This window comes from Misgurnus anguillicaudatus, chromosome 12 (assembly GCF_027580225.2).
Source record: "Misgurnus anguillicaudatus chromosome 12, ASM2758022v2, whole genome shotgun sequence".
NCBI classification, from domain to species: domain Eukaryota; kingdom Metazoa; phylum Chordata; class Actinopteri; order Cypriniformes; family Cobitidae; genus Misgurnus; species Misgurnus anguillicaudatus.
In genome coordinates this window covers 38,461,305-38,481,788 of record NC_073348.2, presented here as the reverse complement: position 1 = coordinate 38,481,788, position 20,484 = coordinate 38,461,305, and the positions used below count along the sequence as shown (strand labels likewise).

Sequence of the window (20,484 nt, the reverse complement as noted above, 5' to 3'; positions counted from 1 at the left end):
AAATAAAACAGCTAGTCAGAAGTTGACTGATAACTTTAGTAGGAGCTGCAGTGGCTTATATCATAATGTGAATTTCTCATGTTTATCTGACATAAGCCAGCCAAAGAGCTGGAAAGATGATGTATTTTTGTAGACCAGCCCTAAAGTTAGCTTCAAATGGGTTCTCTTTGAAAAAAGTCAACGGGATTAACCCAAAGATTTGCTCTGTGATCAACAAAAGGTTATGAAATTTGCACGTTTTGTCCATCAACCATCAAGAATTTTTTTTGTATTAATGCATTTACTAGAAAATTAACCTTAGGATACAAGCGAACTACAAAATACTCTCATGGTTCTTCAACAGGGGGTCCATGGTTGCATTACTGGGGGTCCTCCAAATAATGTTTGAATGCATTTTTTTAATAAAGATAATGCATTAATTGGTTAATAATAAAATTTTAACTTAAAATAAAGAGCATAATGTTACCATAAAAAAAATCTATGTCAATGCTATGTACTGTAGTACGCCAAATGTTTTTTTTTAATATCTTTGTAACGTAACCATCACAGTATGTGTTTGATACATTTAATGGGGTCCCCTCTCCTCCTCCCTATCCATTAAGGGGTCCTTGCCCTGAAACATGTTGAAGACCTCTTTTTTAGATAAATTTTTTGGGGAAAATTGTCATATTGCATTGTTTTTGAGATCTTTCATGTGTGATAAGGATGTTTAAAGTCTTTGACTGTAGTCCCATGTAGCAAGTTGTTAGCAACTGCCCCTTTTTGAACTTGAGACGTTTAACCAAAATCCCAGTACGTAAATAAAAAAGGAAAAGAGAACTGGAAGTGCTAAAATGCTACAAAAATACATCATTCCTCTCTATTTTCATATTAAGAAAACAAAATACTGCAACATTTTCTTTATTCACCAGTTATGACCCCCAACCCTGGTTAGATCCCCATCTGAAATGTACCTGCTTGTCTGTTGTTTGTTTCCGTGGTGTCTTCTACTCCCAGTCAAAGAGTCCCAGAGATTCCCAGCTCTCTGTAAAGATTCCTCTAGAGCTCATGAGTCCATCAACTCATCCACCATGTTTCCTAATCCCTCCTAAATCCGATCCCTCGCCCTCTGACTGTGAGTAAATCTAATGTATTATAGTCATGTATATGCGTGTCTGTGTCACTGATCCAATTATAATAAATTGCACGGTTGAACCTACATCTTATCTCATTACTGTCTGTTTTTCTTTAACATTAGAAGTCTGAAGTCACCTGACGTGGATGAAGTTCCTGAGCCTTACAGCATCCCAAAGCTTCCGCCTGATTCTCGTTCTTCACACATAAACTGTTTGTCCTCACACTCCTCATGAGACACATTCACACACATACACATCACTGGCAGTTTTACAGTAAACACACAGATGCATGATATTTTTATGTGCATGACCAACGCAACAATTGACGCACATTTCCAAACCCACACTGACCACGTTGTGCGTGAGTCATTCGAACCTTGGATCTTTCTCAAGATTAAATCTTTCACAGAGCTGCTGCCAGTTTGGCTCGTTTGCGCTGATGAGCTCACAATGAACAATCAGTGCGTGTTTTAGATCAGTAGAGGAGATTCACACATGTATATTTAGATAAGAGTGATGCAATTAAAAGGATACCTGAAGAAATAACCATATGCAGCAGAAGAGGGTTGAATTAAGTTTATGATTTTATTATCCGATCATGTATGTATTTGCACTGTACGATATTAAATATGCATTTCATAGGATATAGTAAGATGATCACAAATAAATTGAATTGTAGGTAAACAAATAACTATATCTAGGTAGTAGAATTTATTGGAATTAAACGCATTATTATTTTCAATATATATTTTGGGTTCATTCTATAGCATTTTCTATTTAAAAATCGGATAAGAGATATTTAATGTTAGAGTTCATGTTTTTTTTTTATTTGTTGATTAGTTTTGTTCAAATAAATAAAAAAAGAATGTTTAATATCTTGCATGTGTTTTCATTCAAGTTTTTATTCAACCAGCAATTAGTTAAATCATGCTGTTTTTAAGGTGCAATATAAAATAGGAAAATATATTATGGATGTAAGATGAGATTTTTTTAAAGCTTTTTAAAGACTTTTCCAACTATACTTGACTTAAAATAATATAATAATCATTTGATTTAGTGTAGCATTTACAAAATTGGGGTTTGTGAACCAGAATTGTGGAGGGTTCCTGGCTTGATGAAATAAAATATAAATTAAAATTAAATCATAAAATGGAAAACAATATTTTAACATAAAAACCTAAACAAAACATAAACTATGTATATATATATATTATATATATATTAGGGCTGGGCATAGATTAATCTCACATAAAATATTTTTGCACAATATATGAATTTGTGATGTGTGAATTTGAACACACACACACACACACACACACACACATATATATATATATATATATTTTAATACATATTTAAATATTGTTTTTTATTTATATATAATTTAGAATATATACAAATATAAATAAATATATACACACACACGTAAATGTTTCTTAAATACATACATGAATGTTTGTGTATTTATATATACATAATAATTACACACAGCACAAACTCATATGTTATGCAAAAAATTACTTTATTTTATATGAGATTAATCTAGATTAATCTATGCCCAGCTCTCTCTACACACACACACACACACACACACACACACACACACACACACACACACACACACTATAAAATTGACAGGTACGCTTTATGTACCAAAAACAAAATTACAAGTTAAAAGTCCAATAACAGGTAACAATAACAATAATGATGATGAATAACTGATGAAACATAATTTTTTTAAGTTAAACGTGCAAATGTGCTATTGTTAAAATATATTTACCTCAAATCTCAGGGGGTACTTCAGGCAAATAAAAGTTTGAAACCCCTTGCCCTATACGAATGTATTATAGCGACCATATATAAGATAAGGATATACCATATAGAGATTTATTTGTTAATATAATTATTTAATTTAATTTAATTTAATTATTACAATACACAAAAGATCAAAACACTAAAAAGAGCTTAAATAATATTATGATTTTCTAATATAACCACTATCTTTAGTAACTATGATACTTTGGAAGAAAATATGATTGGATGAAAAGTACTAAATCACTAAAATGTATTTAAACTAGCAAATACTGCCGAATTTATTTATAAAAACATACAATAATGTATTAAAAACAACAAATCCGTATAATTAATGTAAATCTCACGTCTGTAAAATTAAATATAGTATCGTTTTCCATGAATGATCCCCTGACGTCCGTCTGCGTGACGTCACGCTGATTCAAGCGCGTTGATTGGGCTGGATTTACTCGACTTCCGGTTGCGGAACAACATGAGAGGTTTCCCCGCATCGGCGGAGACAGACGGAGCAAAATAACAAAGACACGGGAGAAATGTCCGCGTTTGAGGGCAGATTTCAATCTTACACCGCCACACAGCTGAATGAATTACTGGAGGACGATGACAAACTCCGTCAGATTGTCAAGGAAATGGATGAGGTGAGTGATTGATTCCCGGGCTGACAATAAAAAAGACTGTGTTATGATTATGGTTTCTTCCTTACTGTTGACAGTCAGTGTACACAGGGGATCAGTGACAGGTGTTTTAATGTAACACACTTAATTGTGCTCTATATACATTTTATTTTTGACTATGACATTGTTAATATATTATTAGACGGTGTTGTTTAAATGAAGCTGGTTAGGGAGCAAAAGCCTTAAAATACATTAATAACAATGATATTGTGCCACAAAATAAAGACTGAATGTGGCTGCTGATGTGGTTGTGTGCTTTAATGTTGGCAGACATCCAGCACCTGTTCAGACATTTCAGTATTAGATTCATCAGTACGGATATTCCTGTAATATGTTTAAAAATATTCATTATAAATGTTGAGATTTATAGGTGATCAACCACTGGTTTTCCTCACTAGTGTCCAATTCAATAAATAAATAAATAAATAAATAATCATTTTCACAAAGTTTTTATTTATTATAAATATTGTTGAAAAATACTGTGTTTAAACGGGGGGCGAGCCCCACATGAGATTGTGCCAGTGAGGGCCCACAGGTTTATGATATTTTATAAAATACATTAATTGATCATAAATTCTGTGTAATTAAACCTAAAAATGCTAACAGCATTGCATTGTATCATTTAATATGTTTAGTTTAATTAAAATTAAAAAAGTTTGATATTGTTTATGTCATGAATTTTCTTTAAAGGAGGTGCAAATGGATGCATCCTACACAAGAGGTGTGCATGCCAAAAAGTTTGAGAACCACTGGTCTAAGCTTTTTGCTGTAATCGATAAAATCAATCTGTTTTTGATATTGAGTTGAGGCTGTCACAATTATTAAATAATCGTCTCATCGTGATTGCTTGATTTCAGATCACCGCAATGATTGCACATCTCTCTAAAAAACACAAGGGGGAGCTGCAGCGCCTGCATAGACGAGACAGTAACAGATTACTTTGAATATGTGTTGTGTATTAAAACTTACTGCCAGATAAACCTTGCAAAAGATTTAATTTAAGTAAGGGTGACCATACGTGCCATTCTTCCCGGACGCATCCTGTCCATGATTTCGGTGCGTCTTCCGGAAGTCGTATTTGTTGAGCGCCATTCAGTTAAAAACATAAGACATACAATCGTAGTTTCATTCTTACCTTAAAATGTATGGTTGCTTTTCTGTAGTAATAATAATAATAATAATCCTCTATGACGTTTGTGGTCGACAAATACGACTTCTGTAAGATGCACCGAAGTCTTGGACAGGACGCCTCCGGAAGAATGACACGTATGGTCACCCTAATTTAAGTAAAAACAACAAAGTGTGAAAATTATTTCATAAACAAACAAAAAATGCATGAGAATTAAATGTAAAAGCAATTAAACAGACAATTAATCGTCATAACCGTCAAAATCCTAAAACAGGCAATTAATCGTCATAGTTGTCGTAATTTATTTAGACAAATAACCGTCAGGCAAAATTCATAACCGTGACAGCCCTAATTGAGTTGCTATATTTTTTATTATTTTAATAATTTTTTCCCTTATTTACTTATTTTTCTCATGATGAAATATTTGTTGAATTCAGGCAATGGTGGAGATGTGGTTTAAATACTGAGGATATGTTGATATGTCTACTGTATGTATTTTTTATTAATAATTATTTGTAATTGCTAATATGGAGGTTACCTCCTCCATATCCCTGGGAACTAAATTCCCTACAAACTAAACCTTCATTTTGGATAAACAGGGCACTTTAACAGTCATCCAGATGTGAAAGTGTCCCAGTTTACTTGAATTCACCCTACTTGATGAATAAACTAGCAGGCAAAACAAAACATCCTTTCAGAGTTGTACACTTATTTTTATATGATTATATTACGGTTAGAATGAGTCAAACTTGTCATAGAGGTTTCTGTGTATTTATGAATGTTACATTTAGGCTGAAGAGTTTTTCCACTTAAAGGAATAGTTCACCCAAAAATCTATATCCTGTCATAATCATGTTGTTTTAAACCTATATAAGTTTTTTTATTCTGTTGAACACAAACAAAGATCTTTTTTTATTATAGATGGTAAGCACACAGTTAATGCCACTTCTATAGTTTATGTTTTTCCTACTATGGAAGTCAATGTGACCCGTCAACTCCGTGCTTACCATCGTTTATCAAAATATCTTCTTGTGTGTTCAACAGAATAAAGAAACTCATACAGGTTCAAAACAACATGAGGGTGAGTTAATGATGACATCATCCAGTGTCGATTTGGTTCTTTTTGACCCTGATGTTTTTGTGACAGATGCAGGACATGCAGCAGAATAAAGAGCTGACGATTGCCAGTAATCGCAGTCTGGCAGAACAGAATCTCAGTCTGCAACCTGAACTGGATCATCAAAAGATTCAGTTGACCAAAAGCTACTGCTGTTTACAAGAGCTTTATGATTCTTACCAGCTTCGCAAGTCCACACTAGGTGAGGGTCTTTAATCAAATTTAATATTTTTTACTATGCTTGCTTTTTTGTCAAGATAATAAACCATCCAGGCGAACCTGTTTGGTCACATGATTTCTATTCATTGCTGATTTGCTGATGCTACAATATGTAAACACATCATGTGATCAGATCATATTTAGATTAAACATTTATGCTAAAGGTTTGTATTTTAGGTAGTGTTCTATTTTTATTTCCTGTATGGTACTTTGTATTTCATGCCTTAGCGAGAGAAACAGTTTCGCTTTGAAAGCAAGTGTGTTTGTCATGGTAAATAGGGTACGACAAAAAGACTACAGTTTCTTGGTTACAAAGGACTGCTTGAGTTACTCCACAAAGCCAAAGCAGCACAGAAAGTCTACACGGATGGTATTAACATTAGAAAGCGTGTAAAGATGTTTTAACAATGTAGGGAGTGTTTGTTGTGGATTTATGTCTGAGGATTATATGGATCTCTTGAGTTACCATCAGGGACACTGAGTAAAATGGCCTTATAGCTCAATATCAGGTATATGTTTTTGTATGATTGATTGTTTTGAACGTGGTATAGTTTGGTAAAAGGGTCATGTTTGAAACATTAAGCATTGCATAGTGTTGATTACAGAAAGACACATTCTTGAGTATATTCTTGAGTATTTGGGACTTTTTACTCAGTCAATATAATATAAACTATTTCAAAAGATGTAAACACTACTGGTCCAGAAACACTTCCTGTTTCAGTTTGTGGCTGTTTGTTTTATTTCACATATCATTATCTTTAAGACGTTGGTTTAACTTTTTGATTCAGTTCTATATGTTCTGTTGGTTGTATTTTATCCCAACTTTTATCTAGTGTTAAAAAACTGAAACAGGAAGTGCTTCTGGACCAGTGTTGTTTACATCTTTTTAAATGGTCTATATAAAAATATAAAGATTACATTTACACAGAATCTTCTTTACATTATGTAAGATTAATTTCTGTAGAAAACAGTAAATCACAAATGATTTTAGCTGGCCTCACAAGATGCAAACTCTCATTAAATTATTTTAAGTAGATTCATGAAGGGTCATTCCTCCACTGAACACTTAAGATAGTGTAGTGTTTCATTTTTTTTTGAGGATATCTTTTTCATAATTTGACATTGAATTGAAATTGATTTACAAATAAATATTTGTATAGATTATTTTAAATGTAATTATTTGAAATGTGATCATTTTCAGGAAGCAGTTCATTAGACACGTTGTTGGCTCTTTTGCAAACCGAGGGAGCAAAGATCGAAGAAGAAACGGAGGTAACATTTGAGTTGAATTAAGGATGCACTAATACAATTTTTCTGTTCCGATACCGATATTTTATTACCTAGAAAGACATAAACCAATATTGATTGTTTTGCTTTTCACTCCTTGTTTCAATTTGTCATGGAATTTTTAGCTGTTTGAAACAATTGATAGTGGGGGGTAAAGGATTACTCCACTTTTATTAAAAAAAAACCAATAATTTACTCACCCGCATGTCTTCCAAGATGTCTTTCTGTCTTCAGTCGAAACTTTTTTTTTTTTTTTTGAGGGAAACATTCCAGGATTTTCCTCCATGTAGTGGACTTTAGTGTAAACTGTTGAGGTCCAGTTTCAATGCAGCTTTAAAGGGCTCTAAACAATCCCAACCGAGGCATAAAGGTTTTATCTAGCAAAATGATCATAATTTTTGCAACAACAACAACAAAAATATATGTGTGTGTAATTTTTAAACCACAACTTTTCGTAATGCACTAGCCATGTGAAGCGCCAGCGCAACCTTGCGTAGTTACGTTGAAAGGTCACGCATTAAATATGTGAAACGCCCATTTCAAACAATAAACTGACACGAAGACATTCATATGTATCACTTGACATACAACAATGTTGAAACGGTCCTCTATCTCCACACTTGGTAAACACAGAAGCGGTAGTTTTGCATACGTCATGCGTGACCTTTCGACGTGATTACATAATACACATCACACGGCTAGTGCAAGTCGAGAAGTTGTGGTTTAAAAGTACTTATCTTTTATTTTTTTTGGCAACAATGATGATGGTTATGCTAGGTAAGACCCTTGTGCCTCGGTTGGGATTGTTTCGGGTCCTTTGAAGCTGCATTGAAACTGTTGAGGTTCACTGAAGTCCACTATATGAAGAAAAACTTCATTTCTTCTCGACTGCACAAGGAAAGACATAAACATCTTGGATGACATGGGGGTTAGTAAATTATTAGAATTATTTTTATGAAAGTAAAATATGAAAGTTTCTCCTTCTTGTTTTATAGAACATGGCCGATTCTTTTTTGGATGGAGCCTTGACTCTGGATGGCTTCATTGATGACTACCAAAACAAGAGAAAGCTGGCTCATCTGAGGCGGGTGAAGATCGATAAGCTACGGGAGATGGTGCTAAAGGGCGTTCAGCTTCCTCAGAGTTCCTCTATGGATCCTTCACATCCTCAGGAAGCCCCTAACTCCTCTTTCCAAGGGCTTGCTAATGGTTCTCCAGCCCATGGAAGACCCACACCGACATCTCAACCATCAGGGCAGCCCCCACCATCGTCCTACGCAGATGCTCGCAATCCTTACATCCCTCAGAGCGCCGGTGGTGTCCCCCTGCCAAACATGGTACCTTCATATTCATGTCCATACCCACAAGCCCTCTCTCAAGGACCCGGTGCTGGTCTTCCTCCACAGGCAGGGTTTATATTGCAATGATGGTCTTAGTTTTAACCCTTTCAATGTGAAATGTGATGTTTTTCTTTAAATGCACTTTCATCCTTTCCACAATTTTTCTCCCAGAAACTGATCTGCAGATTCCATCTGGACCTGCTAAGTAGTTAACAATGTAATTTTAATTTTAACATTTGGTTGAATAAGGGGTGGATCACACAGAATAGTTTTCTATGGGCAGTTAGCGTTATGCGTGCTGTTTATGCATGCCGAACGCCTTGCGTTATTGCCACCTGCCATGCCACGCGTTTTTGCAGCAGTGCTCTGAGCGCCTGAAGTTGAAAAAAGAGAGGAAAAGCGCCGGACGTCATTCGTGTTTTTCCATTGTCCGAACGAATGAGGGCCTTCACGTCTACTACGTGTTTGTGCAGCTCTCATCCTCGATCAAGGTTAAAGTTTCAAAAGCGCCAAAGTTTCAAGAGTTCTCACGCTTCAAAATTTGTTTGACAGAATAGCTCCCTCTGTGGTTGCTCCACTGCACAACCAAAAAAGCAGTGCAGCACACTGCAAAAAAAAAATATTTTCAAGAAAACATTTTCTTAGTATTTTTGTTTTCAGTAAAAATATCTAAAATTTCTTAAATTAAGATGCTTTTTCTTGATGAGCAAAACGACCCAAGAAAGTAATCTGCCAATGGGATAAGCAAATTTTTATTGAATTTTTTGCTTACCCCATTGGCAGATTTTTTTGCTTGTTTTATGCACAAAATCACTTAAACTTGATATTTTTGGTCTAAAAACTAGACTTATTTTCTTGGGTCATTTTGCTCATTAAGAAAAAGCATCTTAAAGGTGCAGTGTGTAATTTTTAGAAGGATCTCTTGAAAGAAATGCAAAATAATATACAAAACTATATTATCAGTGGTGTATAAAGACCTTGTAAAATGAACCGTTATTGAGACGTTTTAAGGATCCCCTTACATGGAAGTCACCATTTTGTGCCGCCATGTTTCTACAGAAGCCCTTAACGGACAAACCTTTTTACTAAGTTGTCTCCGATGATTAAATGTTTGTCCGGTGGTGGCTATCGTAGCTTCTTTATGCATTTCAAAAGCGAGGGTTGAGCAGTGGACTGAGCCGTTTGTTGCAATTCGCAACCTCACCACTAGATGCCGCGAAAACTTACACACTGCACCTTTAATTTGGGACTTTTTATATATTTTTACTGAAAACAAGACAAAAATACTAAGAAAATGTTTTCTTGAAAATCATTTTTTGCAGTGCATGCCTCAGTTCTGTGTGGTCGACCGCTAACACAAAATACTGTGAAAACGATTTATAAGAAAATAGTACCGTACACAACTTAAAAGTAGTGGGGGGATTGAATTACTCTGTAAATATCCCTGCATATGATCAAAAATTGTGACCCTGCCTATAAAACCCAGCTAAAGACATTTTTCTACATAAATATATGTAAAACATTGTGTGAAAATATAACCTTGACATCTTTAATACTGAATGAGTAAGGTCATGTCAAGGATTGAAATTCAAGTAATTGAAGATGCTGGATTTCACAGACATGGTCACAACTAAAGTTAAACGCGCATGAATAAGTTTGTATGCACATGCAAGACCTTGTATTTGTGTGAAACCTTCACATTGTCATTGTGGACAATAATTACATTTTGGATTTTTGGGTAAAAAGTGACCAATAACCAAAGATGCACTCCACCTTTTCCATAAATACAAGTACATATTTGCAATGTGGATTTGAATGTACTATGTTTGTTGGACCTTATTTTTGTTATAATTTAATCATGAAGTGTTTAAATATACTTTATTTACATTAACAGAGCAGGCTGACCGTAGGTAAAGTTTTCTTACCGCTAATCACTAAACAGTTCAATGATGCTATCTATAAACCGTCATAGATAAACTACTACAGTAAATAAGATGAATATAATAATATTAAATTAATCAGGACCCTGTTTACAATATTTCCAATATGTAAATTGATCTATTTTGGCATTTTCTATGTCTGTCCCTGCAGAAAAATGCAGATGTAAAAATGAAAATTGTTGTCATGCTGGGATGTGGCAATTCTTGTGCATGTTTTATAAGACTGATGTTATTATGCAAGTACAAAAGTTATTCAGATGTAAGGGTAAAATAAAATGTGCCTTGCGACAGAACAAACAGGTGACATTTAATGAAAAAAAGCATTCGATGACACTGTGCTTTGAGAAATCTTCAAAGCCATCTACATCTTTGTTTCTAAAGAAGATTATTTGTGCAAAACTGTTTAATCTATAGTGTGCTATCCTCCTGTAACACTCCTTATGTAAAGTACTGTAAATTGTAGCTGTTTTAGTGTCTATTGGTGGCTAGATTTTTTTAAATGCTTATTAACAAATGCCTAAACATTAATAAACTGATATTCAGAACATTAAAGTGTATTATTCTTCTCCCTCTTCTTCACCCCCTGCACCGGCAAGTTCGACTCCCACCTCTTCGTAATCTTTCTCGAGAGCGGCCAGGTCTTCACGTGCCTCGGTAAATTCGCCCTCCTCCATACCTTCTCCGACATACCAGTGTACAAACGCTCTCTTTGCATACATCAGATCGTACTTGTGATCCAAACGGGCCCAGGCCTCGGCGATGGCCGTCGTATTACTCAACATGCAGAGTGCCCTTTGAACTTTGGCCAGATCTCCTCCAGGAACCACAGTTGGTGGCTGATAGTTGATCCCAACCTGATTCGGGTAAAACGAAAGCGTTTAATGGAATGAAATTTACAAGTCATAAATGCTTCATAATAAGAGAATGAATCTGACCTTGAACCCTGTGGGACACCAGTCAACAAACTGAATAGTCCTCTTGGTCTTAATGCTTCCTATGGCAGCATTGACATCCTTTGGAACCACGTCTCCACGGTACAGCATACAGCAAGCCATGTACTTTCCATGCCGAGGGTCGCACTTCACCATCTGATTGGCCGGTTCGAAGCAGGAGTTTGTGATTTCCACGACGGAGAGCTGCTCGTGGTAAGCCTTCTCAGCCGAGATGACTGGAGCATACGTGGCCAGAGGGAAGTGGATACGCGGGTATGGCACCAAGTTGGTCTGGAACTCCGTCAGGTCTACATTGAGAGCACCATCGAAGCGCAGGGAGGCGGTGATCGAGCTGACGATCTGGCCAATCAGACGGTTCAGGTTGGTGTAGGTCGGGCGCTCGATGTCGAGGTTACGACGGCAGATATCGTAGATGGCCTCGTTATCAACCATGAAGGCGCAGTCGGAGTGCTCCAGGGTGGTGTGGGTCGTCAGAATGGAGTTGTATGGCTCTACCACAGCAGTGGAAATCTGGAGAGACACCAAACAATGTTCAAATAACGTATGTTTCATCAAACATACTCCAAAAAAATTACAATGTGGTACCTGAGGGGCGGGGTAAACTGCAAACTCAAGCTTCGATTTCTTGCCGTAGTCAACAGACAACCTCTCCATCAGCAGTGAAGCAAAGCCTGAGCCGGTTCCACCACCGAAGCTGTGGAAGATAAGGAAACCCTGGAGACCAGTGCACTGGTCAGACTAAGGAAAAAGCAGATATTTGTTATTTATTCATATCTAATAATTGAGATCTGTTGTAAGAAAGCAGTACAGTTAACTGTCTTACCAGTTTGCGTACACGGTCGAGTACCAGGTCAACAATTTCCTTCCCAATGGTGTAATGGCCTCTTGCGTAATTATTGGCGGCGTCCTCCTTCCCTGTGATGAGCTGCTCCGGGTGAAACAGTTGTCTGTACGTTCCCGTCCGAACCTCGTCTAAATGAGAAAAGGCAATTTTTTTAACCCATTCAGTTCTTACAAAAAATTTAAGTTATGAGTTTTTACTACTGTACAACTAACCACTGTTTTCCTGTTTGAAGAAAGTGCCATATTCATTTATGCATTTGGCCTCACATTTCAGTGCATCACAAGGGCTGCGTCTGAAACGCCTTTTTCCATACTATATAGTAAGCGACAAGCAGCCGGCGACGTGAGCAGTATGTCCGAATTCATAGTATTCCAATAACAGTAGGCAAAAAGTACCTGTATGACCTACTACTTCTGGCAAGTTCCAGAAGTGTTCATTCAATGGACCCTTTACTATCTCGTGAGTCCCAAGAAGAGGAGTTATCCAACGAAGAAGGAGAGGTGCTGTTTTTCCCCCAAAAATGTCCAAAAGCAGTAACGCGGCTTTATGCAAATGCAAATACATATGCCGGTTATTATGCTGGAATGAAAGTATAGTTTCTATCCATATCGGCCTAGAAAATCGAAACTTTTAATTTACCGTCAGTCTAAGTACACGATGTAAATACAGAAGAGTCCAGTTTTAAATAGGAAAAATATTAAAACACTGGTCATTTTTTAGGGTGATGCTAATGGTCTAATGGTAGGGCCCATAGATATGTATAATAAAGGCATTCGGCGGCCATCTTACCACAGGGCGCTCGCTCACTTGTAGCATGGCGTTTAATGGAGTATGTACTTTAAATGGCCATAACTTGCTCAATTATCTACCGATTTTCAAACGGTTTGGTTTGTTACGTCAGAGATGTATGATACTGCATACTTTAATTATATAATTTTCACGAATCATGTTAAAGCCTCTGTAAGACATCTTTCTACCACCTTAGGAACATCGCCAAACTCCGTCCAACCCTCACACTAGCAGATGCAGAGAAGCTCGTCCATGCCTTTGTTTCATCCAGGCTGGACTACTGCAATGCACTCCTCATCGGGATCCCTGGCAAGAGCATTCAGAGGCTTCAATATATACAGAATAGTGCTGCCAGGATCCTGATGAGGGTGCGTGAGCATGACCACATCACTCCTATTCTGAAATCCCTTCACTGGCTCCCTGTCCCACTCAGAATTTAGTATAAGGTCTATCTTCTCACTCACCAGTGTATCTACGGACTAGGGCTGGGGCGACGCGTCGATGACGTCGACGCATCGACGGCAAAATTCCGTCGACGTCATATTTTTGCGTCGATGCTTCGACACAGCTCGCCACCTGCTCGCCACACGCACGCACGTATGAGACCAAAACATTAAACATTAAATTTAAGGCCCATAAAAATGAATGATCACATTCGTCTAATCTTTCGTAACGATCTGCTAGCTGCCCGTCTCATAAGCACGCTGTCAAAAATCGCGTCTCTGTAGGCAGCCTGGGCTCTGAGATCTGCACACAAACTCAAAACCAAAATAAAGTTTTCCAACCAATCACCAACAGGGGATGGCTGTTGTTAGGTAGAAAAAGCCAGTGTCAAACCTCACAACAGTCACACGTCAGTGATTGGAATGTCTTTAAAATGATGTAAGTGAAGTCGTACATTTTCATGTGGACTGAATAATGTCGATTGGCATTCGTTTTACAACAAAACCCAGCACCGTGTCTATCTTTTAGGCTTCTGTATGATTGTTAATGGGACTGGATTGCATTGAACTTGAAAGCGCGACGCGCATATCCGATAGCGCACGTGCACAGCCAAACGACTTCATGTTCGCGTCTTATTGGATTAAACGGACAAATGCTCATATGTCAAATTAGCTGTCTGTGTGATTTTCAGAGTAAACATTTGGTTACTGTACGTCTTAAACGAATAAACATTGTATTGCATTCGGTCTTATAGGCTGATATTAAGCATAATCTGTCTCTGTCATTAAAGAATTGAATATCAAAAAAGAAAACTTTTGCATCTTCGTAAATAAAGATTAATCCATATTTACTTAAATTTTTTTTTTAGCTCTGCTATTTGAAATAAGTTCAAGGTTTATCATAAAGTTTAGATTTTCTGATCTTTTGCTTCATTAAAGGGATAGTTCACACAAAATGAAAATTCTGAAAAATGTTGTTTTTAAACCTGTACAGGTTTCTTTTTTCTGGTGAACACAGGGAAGATATTTTGGTAAATTATGGTAAGCAAACAGCTGATTGTAACCATTGACTTCCAGTAGGAATAAAAACAACATGATGGAATTTAATGGATATGCCATTAATTGTGTGCTTACCATCATTTATCAGGATATCTTATTTTGTGTTTATCAAAATAAAATAAACTTATACAGGTTTGGAACAACATAAGGGTGAGTAAATGATGACAGAATTTTCATTTTTGGGTGAATCCCTTTAACAGAAATACAGCAGAAATGTTTAAAATTCTTCCTTATTATGTTTACATTTAATAATGCATTATTTCATGCTTTCTTGATACATGGTTACACATCATTTTCTTTCATGGACTATGGACCCCCTAAAGTAGCTTTGGCCACCCTCTGGCCTGAAATCGCTGATACAACGTCTAAAGTATATAATTAAGAATGTTTTTGGCATTTTTTTGATATACATTATGGTTTTTATTAATCAAGCAACAGAAACTAATCGTTAGATTAATCGTCCAATTAGTCGTTAGATTAGTCGACTAATCGGAAAAATAGTCGACAGATTAATCGTTTAATAAATAGTCGTTTACCCCAGCACTACTACGGACATGCCCCCCTCTATTTAAAAGAACTTCTCGCCCCACGTACCTCCTCACGCACCCGGTCAGCAACCTCAAACACTCTTCAAATCCCCAGAACTAAGCTCTGCAGCATGGGTGACAGGGCCTTCTCATCGGCTGCCCCCAGGTTGTGGAACACTCTCCCTGACCACCTGAGGGCTCCACAGACTATAGATGTTTTAAAAAAAAAACTTAAAAACATTTCTTTTAAAAAAAGCTTTTCTTTAAACTGCTTTTTATATATTTGAATTTTTGCTTCTGGTTCCTTTAGTCTGTTTTAGATTGTTTTTAGACTGATATTCTGTAGCACTTTGAGATTGTTTAATATAAAGTGCAATACAAATAAAATTTATTATTATTATAATAATTATAATTATTATTAAAGCATCCAGAATTATAGCCACTATAATAACGTTTGTAAGAAGCTGAACCGTTAGAAAACCGGTAAAAAATTGAGCAAGTTATGGTTGTTTAAAAGTACTTGTACCATTAAACACAATGCTACGAGTGAAGGGAATCGCACACCGGCCGCGCAGCTCAGCGCCGCATCGCGCCTAGGAGAACTCGGAGGTATTGTAAACCGGAAGTGCACATTAAATAGCGCGAGCTTCGTCAGATAGCGTCTACTTCAAAATGCAACATATACGTTAGCAGCCAATGTTAATCCTTAATGATTTGGGACAAATATGATGTTATTTAATGTTAAACTATGTGAGTGGCGCTGTGTGGCACGACAGGGATTTGAACAACTTCCTGAGTCACAGCTGGGCGGCGCGGACAAGCGCCACCTGGCGGCGCCAGTGTGCATACACTCATAGAAAGCAATGTGTTCGATTTGTTTTAGAACGGCGCGGCGGGTGTGCGATCCCCTTGAGGGAGCTGAGGTAAGATGGCCGCCAGGTGATGACGTTCGAGACTCCGCTATAACACATCTAGCCTTTATTATATCTAGGGTACCGCCAGTCCCGGAGATCAGCTGATTGGATTCCAAAACTCTTTTTTTTTTACTCTAGGGAAGCCTATTTTCAAAAAAGTAGAGTGTTCCTTTAACAAGAAAGGTGGGCCAGTATTCAACACCAGCATAGCAACGCCCTAGCGACCACCCCAAGACACCTTATTATCATGTCAGCAATGTTTTTCACTGACAGACACTTTGATTAAAATGGTGTATATTGTAATGGATTGGTAATGGTAACGTTAATGCAGTGCACACTGACCCACAACCGTGGGTTCCAGGTCGACGAACACAGCCCTGGGCACGTGTTTCCCGCCGCCGGTTTCGCTGAAGAACGTAATGAAGGACTGATCTCCGCCGGCGGTGATTTGGTCGCTGGGCATTTGTCCGTCCGGCTGGATGCCGTGCTCGAGGCAGTAGAGCTCCCAGCACGCGTTACCGATCTGAACTCCCGCTTGACCAACGTGGATAGAGATACACTCGCGCTGGAAAAAAAGGTTTAAAATTTAACAAAAGTCTGTCTCAATAATACATTAACAAGTCTAATAATCAAACATTTAACCGTAACGTTAACTGTTATTTGATTTGGTAAAAAGCACAGAACTGACTAGTAGTTAACGTTATGCAAAAAGTGTTGCTTTTTCGGATGCGATAAATTAACTTACCATTTTAAGCAAATATTACAATAATGACAAGTGTAAATCGTTTGTAAAACAGCTGAGTTGGACTTAAATTATAATTTGTCGTTATTTGGCTAAGAAAGTCCAAACGGTTTCCAGTGCAGATAATGTTTTTTAAAACTAACGGTGTAACGGCTTTTTTCAAGGAACTACGTCATCCATCCTAACTTATCATTCATTGGCTTATTTCTGTAACCTAATAAAATATGCTAAAAGTTTTAAATAGTATTTTAATTAATTTTATAATAAAATAAATACATTTATAAGCATAGTAAAATATTAGTAATGGTAAGTATAAATATTTTGGACGGACAGACGGATAGATGAGCGCGTGCGCTCCTCTCGTGGCCGTGTATAAATAACAGGTGCACTATGCACAAGAGTAGGGTACATTACAGTCTAATTACAGCCAGTATGAGCGGACGAGTAGGAGATCTCAGTCCCAAACAAGGCGAGGCTTTGGCACAGGCAAGTATAAGCAAAAAAGTATTTTGCTTTATTTTATAATGGAAGCATGTTAGTGTTGTTGTGTTTAAATTGGATTTCTCTGGTTAGTTTCGTGAGAGAATAGATGATGTTTTTGACCAGCTGCCCATTCAGAATGATCATTACCTGCTCCGCTGGCTCAGAGGTGACTTTAAGTTTTCATAATTCAGTCATTGCCTGATATATCATGTAAATTATTAAATTATATTTTATTATTACATGCAAAAATAAGCTGGAAACGTTACTGTATATTAGTGATGTTAATTCATTATATTTGACTAATTATATTATTTCAACAAATAATTGCATTAATTTTGCAAATATTTGTTAAATGCATATATCAGTTGAACTGTTAATATCATCTGAATTATCTTTTCATTCAAGTGTTTTGAATGTTGCAATTATTATTTAATGATTTGCTTTTAATAATTAATTTGATACATTATTTAATTCTTATTATTAAAAAATTTCTAATGAAAAACCCACAGTGATCGACCACTAATCTGGTTTTGGCATTGTATGAAGTGTAAAAAGTTATTTCTGCAAACTGTGTTTCCTTAAACCATCTGCTTTATTTTAACCACTTTATCTAAAAATCGATATTCTCTGTGCAAAGAACGTCCAAAAGCCATCTGACTTTGTTTTTTGAGAGAGAAGTTCAAGGTGACACTCTTGTAAATCCATACGTGTTTCAGACTGTTGCAAAAATTATTTGCTCTTACCCTTTGAACTACATTACAATATCCTAAACCCCATCTGCATTCACTTTTATTTTTTACCACATTTAAACATCTGTTTTCAAAGTAGATTAGACAAATATCTCAGTTAAGTTTTGACATTCTCAGTGTTTTGTTTCATATTCTTTTGCAGCCAGGAGCTTTAATGTCCCAAAGGCTGAGAGCATGCTTAGAAAGGTAATAAACACCATGAGGTCCATTTGTTTTTTTCTTATTGTAAAAAGCATTTGTGGAAAACCAAATTTAACCTCACTACAGGTTATCCAAAACTATCTCATTGAAATAGTGAGTTACATAAAACAATGCATTTCAATTTCAGAACCTGGAGTTTCGCAAGCATATGAAAGTCGACAAAATCATCGATAACTGGAGGCCACCAGAGGTGCATCAAAAGAGTCCGCCTGAATTATTTTCAATGTTCAAACAATAAGCTCATAATTGGATTCAGCAAAGAGATGTTCTTCTCTTTTTTTTCAGGTCATTGAGCGATATGTGTCTGGTGGGTTGTGTGGTTATGATCGTGAAGGAAGTCCAATCTGGTATGACATCATCGGCCCTCTTGACCCGAAGGGCCTTTTACTATCAGCCAGCAAACAAGACTGTCTCAGGACCAAAGTCAGGGATGCTGAACTTCTACGAAAAGAGTGCGAAAAGCAAACTGAAAAGGTACTCCGAGAGGAATACTTTATATTCTGAAAACTTTTATTATAAGAACCTCAGGCTGTCTGCTGTTGTGATGTATTTTCAAGGATTATTGTTTTGTTTCTTTCGTTTCTCAGCTCGGCAAGTACATCGAATCGATCACCATCATTTATGACTGTGAGGGGCTTGGCATGAAACATCTATGGAAACCTGCTGTTGAGATGTATGGTGAGGTAAGATATAAAAGCACCCAATAATATTTGTAAAATAATAAATGCAATTATTAAATTAGCCATATTATTAAAATATATATATATATATATCTTTGCAGGTTCTAACCATGTTTGAAGAGAACTATCCAGAGAGTCTTAAAAGACTGTTTCTTATCAAAGGTCGGTGATATGAATGTCACTCTGAAAAGCATCACATCCTAGAAGTGAATTTCATGTTCTGATTCTTTTTTACAGCCCCTAAACTCTTTCCTATCGCATACAACTTGATCAAACATTTCCTTCGTGAAGAAACAAGGCAGAAGATTATTATACTGGGTGGTAAATTGTCTTATTTTGTCTTTTTTAACATTGCACACTCCAGTGCATTTATTGCAATAATCCATGCAAGACAATGCACAGTTTAAAATCTCTTTATTTCCAATCTAAAGCCAACTGGAAAGAGGTATTAAGGAACTATATAGATGCAGATCAATTACCTGTAGCTTATGGAGGCTCCAGAACCGATCCTGATGGAAACCCGTACTGTAAGACCATGGTGAGGAACAAGATACTGACTCTAATAAAGACTCTTAATGTTTTGTTGCCCTCTCAACTTTCATCTCTTCCCCAGTTAAATTATGGAGGAGTAGTGCCGAAGTCGTATTACGTGCGGGAATCTATAAAAGTCCAATATGACCAAAGCATCACTATTGGTCGTGGGTCCTTCCACCAGGTGGAGAATGAGGTTCTCTTCCCAAACTGCTTATTACGGTAAAAAAACATCTGTCGCATCGAAGTTAATGAGTGTTTAAAATGACTTATTACCATACTACTATTTGCAGTACCATTTAAAAAGGTCCTAATGTGTATCATTTAGATACCAACATCTACCTTTGAGGTACTAATATGAAAGTTTTTAAGTCTAAAGGTTTACTTTTCGTAAGTGACAGCTAGAGACAATTTGTTGTCAATTCTTTTCTGACAGTGCAGTTTTATATTTGGTTCCCAGATGGCAGTTTGTGAGTGAAGGATCTGATATTGGTTTTGGACTTTTCCTGAAAACAAAAGGGAATGACACAAATAAAGGGGAAGCCATGCAGGAAATCCTTCCTGTCCAACGTTACAATTCCCATCTAGTGCCAGAAGACGGATCTTACACCTGTGAGGATCCAGGCATCTATGAGTTTGTATTGTATTTGTCTGAATCTCTGCCCTTAGGTTTTTGGATCTTTTTGAGTTTATTCATGTGAAAATAATGTTTTTAATATCTCACAGTAATATTTTCAGGAACCTCTCTGATGTATAATATGTGCAGTCGGCTTGTTCATTATTTGTGTTAATGAAGGTTTTAATATCTTTCCTCTGCAGATGTTATAAGATTTGACAACACCTACAGTGTGATTCATTCGAAGAAGATCAGCTTCACTGTGGATGTGCTCCTACCTGAGGGAAATATAGTGCCTAAAAAGCAGGCATGAATCAGAT

At 36.7% G+C, this 20,484-nt stretch overlaps 5 protein-coding genes across 13 annotated transcripts in view; 3 read left to right on the top strand and 2 right to left on the bottom strand.

Moving 5' to 3' along the window:
- Positions 1-1,990, top strand: part of slc4a5b (solute carrier family 4 member 5b) — a 51,781-nt gene extending 49,791 nt beyond the window's left edge. For 8 of the 9 annotated variants that reach the window (XM_073874577.1, XM_073874573.1, XM_073874572.1 and 5 more), the window contains 2 exons: positions 997-1,112; positions 1,233-1,990. In XM_073874577.1, the coding sequence (XP_073730678.1) occupies positions 997-1,112; positions 1,233-1,245 (129 nt within the window). In that variant the 3' untranslated portion in view covers positions 1,246-1,990. Of the gene's footprint in view, positions 1-996; positions 1,115-1,232 lie in introns of all 9 variants that reach the window. The other variant, XM_055207520.2, reaches the window with a different exon arrangement.
- Positions 1,991-3,359: 1,369 nt separating this feature from the next.
- vps37bb (VPS37B subunit of ESCRT-I b) lies at positions 3,360-10,930 on the top strand. The gene is made up of 4 exons (XM_055207539.2): positions 3,360-3,565; positions 5,878-6,049; positions 7,268-7,338; positions 8,349-10,930. The coding sequence occupies exons 1-4, from the start codon at positions 3,461-3,463 to the stop codon at positions 8,778-8,780; spliced, it is 780 nt and encodes a 259-aa protein (XP_055063514.1). The 5' UTR covers positions 3,360-3,460; the 3' UTR covers positions 8,781-10,930.
- Positions 10,931-11,190: 260 nt separating this feature from the next.
- On the bottom strand, positions 11,191-11,688 carry LOC141368916 (tubulin alpha chain). Its single transcript, XM_073873747.1, has 2 exons — positions 11,569-11,688; positions 11,191-11,487 (listed from the first exon to the last, which is right to left on the bottom strand). The coding sequence occupies exons 1-2, from the start codon at positions 11,686-11,688 to the stop codon at positions 11,191-11,193; spliced, it is 417 nt and encodes a 138-aa protein (XP_073729848.1).
- tuba7l (tubulin, alpha 7 like) lies at positions 11,578-17,062 on the bottom strand. The gene is given in 6 exon segments (XM_055207537.2): positions 11,578-11,837; positions 11,839-12,096; positions 12,172-12,324; positions 12,410-12,558; positions 16,505-16,727; positions 16,908-17,062. Coding segments are annotated over 6 exon segments (909 nt in total). The 5' UTR covers positions 16,911-17,062; the 3' UTR covers positions 11,578-11,714.
- An 81-nt stretch (positions 17,063-17,143) lies between these two features.
- On the top strand, positions 17,144-20,477 carry sec14l7 (SEC14-like lipid binding 7). Its single transcript, XM_073873746.1, has 12 exons — positions 17,144-17,390; positions 17,478-17,553; positions 18,279-18,322; positions 18,465-18,527; positions 18,623-18,811; positions 18,925-19,020; positions 19,119-19,179; positions 19,255-19,338; positions 19,449-19,555; positions 19,631-19,770; positions 20,009-20,217; positions 20,368-20,477. The coding sequence occupies exons 1-12, from the start codon at positions 17,295-17,297 to the stop codon at positions 20,475-20,477; spliced, it is 1,275 nt and encodes a 424-aa protein (XP_073729847.1). The 5' UTR covers positions 17,144-17,294.
- The last annotated feature ends 7 nt before the right edge of the window (positions 20,478-20,484 follow it).